Source organism: Limulus polyphemus, unplaced genomic scaffold, assembly GCF_000517525.1.
Source record: "Limulus polyphemus unplaced genomic scaffold, Limulus_polyphemus-2.1.2 Scaffold123, whole genome shotgun sequence".
In the NCBI taxonomy this organism is placed as follows: Eukaryota; Metazoa; Arthropoda; class Merostomata; order Xiphosura; family Limulidae; genus Limulus; species Limulus polyphemus.
In genome coordinates, this window is record NW_013665733.1 from 247144 (window position 1) to 254488 (window position 7345).

General features: G+C 36.9%; 1 protein-coding gene across 1 annotated transcript in view; it reads right to left on the bottom strand.

The window, feature by feature from the left end:
- Window positions 1-7345, bottom strand: part of LOC106472652 (angiotensin-converting enzyme-like) — a 149636-nt gene that overhangs the window by 109260 nt on the left and 33031 nt on the right. The window contains exon 13 of the mRNA XM_022402220.1: window positions 2032-2222. Coding sequence (XP_022257928.1) covers window positions 2032-2222 — 191 coding nt within the window. The remainder of the gene's footprint in view (window positions 1-2031; window positions 2223-7345) is intronic.

Consider the following 7345-nt stretch of genomic DNA (forward strand, 5'->3'; position numbering starts at 1 on the left):
CATCATGAACCCTTGATAAGACATCGTCAATTCGAAATTAACTCACTCATCATGAACCCTTGATAAGACATCGTCAATTCGAAATTAACTCACTCATCGCGAACCCTTGATAAGACATCATAGGAAGTTCCAGACCAGAAAGAAGACTCTCTATTATTTGCAAGTTTGTAAAACTTTTGAATATAAATCATTGTGTGTAATAACTATTTGTAATAACTGTTATTGTAAATTGTATTATTGTTTGTATATTAAAATATATTTGTATTAAAAAGAAAACTGTGTGTATCAATCTTGTTGGCAAATATCATAAATTGGATACATATCGGTATTTATTTAACTGCTAAACCAAAGTACACTTTAACTCAGTTTTAGGCGATTTGAAACTGAAATATGTAGCAACATATATATGTAGTATATAACAGTGTATACAGTATAATATGCATAGGTATTATAGAGAGAGTTCTTACTGTTTTATAGTCATTTAAATATGTCATGAAATAACCTAAATCAAAATTCTCTCTTCAAATGTACTGCATTTATTATCCTGGTTTTCCTCAGTTCATTGTAATATTTAGTAGATATATAGAAAACAACATTCTATCAATAAATAATTTCAGGATTCGTTCTTTATCACTCCAACCCCTTAACCCTAGAATGCCAGCGTTAAATTTTCAATAATTAACATTTAGTGGTAAGGGGACATAGTGACACCATGCTGACGTTCTAGGGTTAAAGGTGTTTTATTATTTTGCAAATAACATTGCTAAAAGTAACAGTGTACAGATGGTCAAAACAGATTTCATAAGGCCAGTTTCTATACCAGACGTTCAATGAGATTCATTGCATTCATAACAGAGAACAAAACAGCTCACCTACAATGGTGCAATAACACGTTCACATGATAAACAACATGTTGATAAGCATTCTGTTTTCCATATGCATTGTGTGCTTCACCACAAAGAAGCAAGAAGCCAGGATTATACTCGTTCAGAGAGAATCTGGAACTAGGTCTACGCATAGGGACGTATATTATGATGGTGAAAGTATGACGTGAGAAATGGTAAACTTGGCGACTCTATACTACATCCGGCAAAATGGTACCATTAATGCTACACGATAAGAACCACATCCTATAACACGTTGTGCAACCAATTGCTGGTGATAATCCCCACTGTATTAAACTATGACAAACGTTCCTTGACGAACAAGAATTTAGATGAATAGAGTAACCTTCACGCTCGCCAGCCTTCACTTCCATTAAGCACGTATAGCAGAGGCATAGCCAATAAAGGGGTGGTGGTCGAATGACCACCCCAATATTATTTTTAAAAAAGTATAAAAGTTCAACTGTAATCTGATTTTAAAAATAAATAAACATTTTACTTTCATGTAAATCGCTTTAAAAATGCATCCCTCCTTCTATGTAGTGTTGGCTACCCTGTTGTTTAGGATGCTTTTAGGAAACGCGTCCAATTCCAACAAATGATTTCAGACATTAAAGAAAACAGCTCTTGCAGAAAAATAATTGTAATCTAAGACTTTACAAATACTGATTTTAAACATGCAGCATTGGTATTAAAGTGTCTTTGCTGTTTTTAATGGTGACTGTACTTCATATTGGAAAAAATGTCAAGAACTGTATAAGAGAAAACCACAGCTACCAAATATTGTAAATGGCCAAACATTTGAATTTCAGATTACGATACTTATCAGTCTTTCATAACAATGAAATGGGGAAGAATGATAGCATTATTTCATAGGCGTAATAATGTTTTTACATAGGTATAATATTACAAATTCCGATTATATTTTAATATTTAAGGGCATTTGTGCTTAGAAAACCTTTGTAATTTGATGATGTATGAAAAACAAATACTCCAAAAGTTTTATGTATTTTTGTTGTTTAAATTGAAATAATTATAAAAATCATGTACTTGTCTATTTCTTCAACATTCTGTGCTGTAAACTTTTAATATTCCAGAACAAAAAAATGAAAATGAAGATTGAGGGGCAACTTTACTAAAATGAAACAGATCGAAAAGAAATGATACTCACGCTTAGCGTCAGGCCAACCAATAACTTCATCTTTCAGTTGACTGTCCAACCAAATCTCCAAAGGCTCGAAGTATGAAATTAAGGATTTTCCATTCATAGTAGACTCACCGGTCAATAACTTCATCACTTCTGGCCATGGTCGAGATGACCCCATACTGAGGGCTTCACTAGAAACAGGTTTGAAAGAAAAAGTTAATAACTAGAGACAGTAGGAGATTTGATAAATTTAGTTATTTTTACAAGTGATAGTATATCCCATGTTTATTTATGTAACTCTATATGAATCATACATTGTTTAGTTTAATAGTTATGAATTGTGATTGTTATATTATTGTGTCATGCTACTAGAACCTTCGGAATTTTTGTTGTTGTTTTATTTGAATATTATTGCATCATAATCGTTAGTTGTGTGTGGAACACTCTAGAACTCTTTCAAGGTATAAATACGAGTTGAAAATTTAGTTTGAGAGTTAAGTTAAATCTAGACTATGTGATTGGGAGTTTAGCCATAAAGAGTGTATAGTGGCGAATTTTAAAGAGAAATTTTCACAGAGTAGAGAAGAATAATTTGTCTTGTCAATTGTATTCTAAGTAAATGAACCAGCCTCTGTGGACTTTAAGGAAAAAGAGAAAATTATTTAAAGCTCTGGATACAACTGTAATAACCAACAGTTATAGTGGTTATTATAAAGTGAAATGATCACACACTGTATTGTAATAATAGAGCGGGAAGAATTATTCGTCTTGTCAAATTGTGTTCTAAATTAACTGAACAAGTCTGTGTGGACCAATAGTGTAATGAACATTTGTATATACATTTGACTTGTTTTAATATAATATTTTTAAACAAGTGGACTGTGTTACTGTTTCTTTATTGTTTAAATTTATCGTCAATAAGTCTCAGACACCTACTGTAAAAAATTCGGCCTATAAATTGAGAAAGAAGAAAAGAAGAGAGAGGAAAAACTTAAAATACAAAGAATAAGAGCACAAATTGAAATTGCCAAGCTCACCCAACAGAAAGACAGAGAACCCAAAAATGACAAGCTGCCCAAATCTGATGAACAGAAAGACGACATGGATGCTTTCTTGGAGAGGTATGGAAGCTTTCCCAAAGTCAGAACTGGGAAAAACGCAAATGGGCAGTCTGTCTCAGCCCCTTCTCACAGGAAAAAGCCTACAAGTGTATGTGGGGATGATGTCAGAAGATGCCATGGACTATGACAAGTTATTAGTGGCGTTGCTGAAATGCTATGAACTTACCAAGGAAAGTTTTCACCAGGAATTCAGACAAGTCAAACCTGACACTGCAGAAATTGTATTTCAGTTTGTGGCACATGTACAGTGATACGTCACAAGGTGGACTAACATGGCCAAGTGAGAAGATAGTTTGAAGGACTGACAGATCTACTAATACGTGAATTGTTCATAATCAAGTGCTCCACTTAAATGTCACTGTTCCAAAAAGAGAATGCTCTGAAAGATGTGGATGAGATAATCAAGCTGGCAAAACAGTATATGGAAGCCTATGTAGGGAATATAACTGACAAGTCCAAGAATAACAATTCAAAGCCAAAACCAGGGGAGACTGACCAGAAGCAGGATTCCACAAAAGATGACATGAAGTCAATAGACAAAATAAAGAAGAGATGTTATGCTTGTCATAAAATGGGGCACATTGCAAGTGAGTGCAAGTCTGTCACCAGCAACCAACAGCAAACATAAAGCAGCTGGAGCTACCTGCAACGATTCAGGCAAAAAATAAGAAAAGAGTCACCATAGATGCTGCTGCCAGAAGAAACAAAATGAAAACAACTCGTCAAGAAGGATGTGCTATCACCATGATCAAACACTGCATGATTGATGGTAAACACAAATTAGGAAATGGGTCGACAGTGCCAGTGGTGATTGGAGCACGTGACAAACATCAAGAAGTGCCGACAAACTACAAGCCAGTAGGTGAAGGCTATGTTGGGGACAAGAAATTGAAAGTCCTATGAGACACTGGGTGCAGCAGTGAGAACTAGTGTAGTATCTGATGACCAGATGACAGGCAAAGTACATCTGTGTATGCTGATAGATCAGACAGTGAAAAAGTTTCCCATAGCAAGAATAAATGTGGACACTTCATACTACATGGAATACCTTGAGCTATGTGAAGACATCCATTTATGACTTGGTGATTCACACTATATTAGGCAGTAGAAGTTTGGAGAAACCAGACAAAAAGGAAACTGATGAGGCATCAAGTGACTGCATGTCTCAAAGAGTGACATCCCAAATGTAGGTCTACAAAAACTGGAGAAAGCACAAAAGACCCTTCAGTGCAGAAACTTTGGGACTGTGCCTGGCCTAATTTCGAGCACAAGGGGAAAGGGATTTATAGAATATAGGCCTGGAAGGGAACACTGTACTGAGTCTATCAAGGCAGTTCTACTGAGGAAGTTAAACAGATCATAGTACCAACAGAACACCAGACTCAAGTGATGAAGTTGGCTCATGAGTCGATTGTGTGAGGACACCTAGGAGCAAAGAAGAGGGCAGACAGAATCACCAGCAACTTCCATTGACCAGAAGTCATCAGAAATGTGACCAGATACTGCAGATCATGTGACATCTGCCAAAGGACAGTACCTAGAAGGAAGTTAGCCAAGGTTCCACTGGGTGAGATGGGATAGGTATCTGCAGGCAAGAAATCCCGCAAGCAAGTACATGATTTTTACCCTTAGAGTTACTGAATGAAAGAACATTACGAGGTCCAATACAGATTTTGAAAGAATTTTGTACAGAAGAAGAATATTCAGAAGTGAGGAACACATACCAGTAAGTGTTAGACCTCAGAAACCAACTGGAGGAGACCTGTCAACTTGCTTGAGAGAGTTTGAGTGCAGCTCAAGGCAGTCAGAAGCACTTCTACGACATGAAGGCCCAAGACTGATGTTTTAAGGTCAGACAAAAGGTCTTGGTTCTGTTATCCACAGACAACAACAAAGTCACCCTACAATGGAAAGGACATTTTGAAATGCAGGAAATGGCGGCTAGAACGTACTATAAGGTGAAAGAGGATGGGAAGACCAATATCTAACATGCCAATCTGTTGAAGGGGTACTTCATGATGGAAGAAGTCCTAACAGGTGCAGCTATTGAGGCACAGATGAACATTGTAGGTGTGGTTGTCATAGACCCAGAACTAGAAGATGGTGACTTTGTCATAAAAGATGAAGACTTACTAGTCATCATACCACTGGGTGGAGATGAGATGTACAGATGTCAACATCAGTGAAGAACTGACTGGCAGGCAGAAGAAAGAGCTACAAGATCTACTCTGCGAGTACACAGATATCTTCACAGATAAACCAGGCAAGATAGACCTTGTGCAACACAAGACCGAGACCACGAACAGGAATCCAGTCAAGGTAAAACTCTACCAGATGCCTTATGTAATGACAGACCTGGTCAAGCAAAGAGTTGAGTAATGTTGGAAGCTGGAATCATTGATCCTTCGAATTCAGCCTACTATTCACCAGTGGTAATTGTGACTAAAAGAGATGGCTCAAACTGCTTCTGCATAAATTTCCAGAAGCTGAACCTCGTGACGATATCCGAACCTATGGGCCACCCAAAGGCTATCATGGCAAAACTAGATAAAGCCAAATTCTTTACCAAGATCGACCTTAGTATAGGTTATTGGCAGATCTTGGTGGAGACAGAATCTAAAGAGATAAAGAGAAGACATCCCTTTTCACACCAGTCAGATGCTACCAATTCAATAGGATGCTGTTTGGGTTAGTCAACTCGGCAGCAACATGATAAGGAAGACGTTGCACAAAACTACCGACATCAAGCATCATGTGGATGACATTCTGACCCATCCAGCTAGATGGGAAGACCACCTAAAGAAACTCAGAGAGCATTTCAGGCAAGAGAGGGCAGCAGATGATCTAAATGCTACCTCACTTATTCTGTGCTGGACTTTGTTGGACACAAGGTGAGCGACAAACAGATACCCATGGAAAAGGAAAAGCTAACCTGCCTACGAAATACACCAGCTCTAACGACCAAGCAGCAAGTCAAATCCTTCCTAGAGTTAGCAGAATACTATAAGAAGTTCATTCCAAACTATGCTGCAGTCGCTGTGGACTGTGTGTTGTTTGTTTGTTGTTGAAATTTATCATCAACAAGTCACAGGCATTTCCTGTAAAAAATCCGGCCCATACATAAATAATAAATAACAATTATTGTTATACCCTCTAAAATATTAGTCTTCAAAATCGAAGTCCTTTGGAGATGAAGTGAAGAAAGCAGAACTGATGATGTGTGCATTCATTGCTAAACATAACATATATTTACGTGTAATGGATCATTTTACTGAGGTGATTTTTAACTGCTTTCGTGACTCAGATCGCCAGTAAATTTCTTGTGAAAGAGCTAAAGCTAAGGCTGAGCTTCGAAAGGATATCACCAGGATAAACCAAAATATTCAATACTTGATGAAAATACTGACTGTGAAATTGATAAAAACATGTTAGTGGTTATCAAGTACTATTCAGGATCTAAACTACAAAACTCCTGAATTCAGTGGTGAGACTGCGGACATATTATTTGAAACTTGGCAGATTGATCTTGTTACACATGATATGGAAGTGTAGAGTATGACAGACTACATAAAAGACTCAATTAATTGTGTGCTTGACAAAAATTCCAGTCCAGCTAATAAAATAAAATAGGTAATCCCAACAGTGTAGTGGAAAAATGCATTCATCTTGACTTTCTGTTAGTAATAACAGTCTGTATTACTAAGAGACGTTGAGCAAGTAGTTCGTGAAGAATACACCTATTTTTGTTATAGCTATTATGGATTGTGCACATTCGCTGCGTTCCAAGGGCTTACCTCCACAATAGAGCACAAGCTACTGAAGCATTCTAGTTTAAGTCGAATTTCACAGGCCTGCGATGGTTTTATTGCCTTGAAATGTTTACATGTGCTACTGTAATTCTTGTACGCTGAATCCGAAAATGATATACATTTTTCTCCATCACGTAAAGATTTTTCACAAAATGTCATATATACTTTTGCATAAGTGAATCATTTCATTGAAATCGAGTCACATTTTGTTATGCTTAAAATGTTGACAACCACTAGCTTCAGATTTCTCTAGACCAATCGCGACGTGAGAGTCTTATCGATCGTTCTAGAACCCACGAGAAACACACATAATATAAAAGATGTTCATTGTGGTAACGAAATAATAATTTAATCTAAGTAAGAGTTTTTCTCTTCCTGACTCGT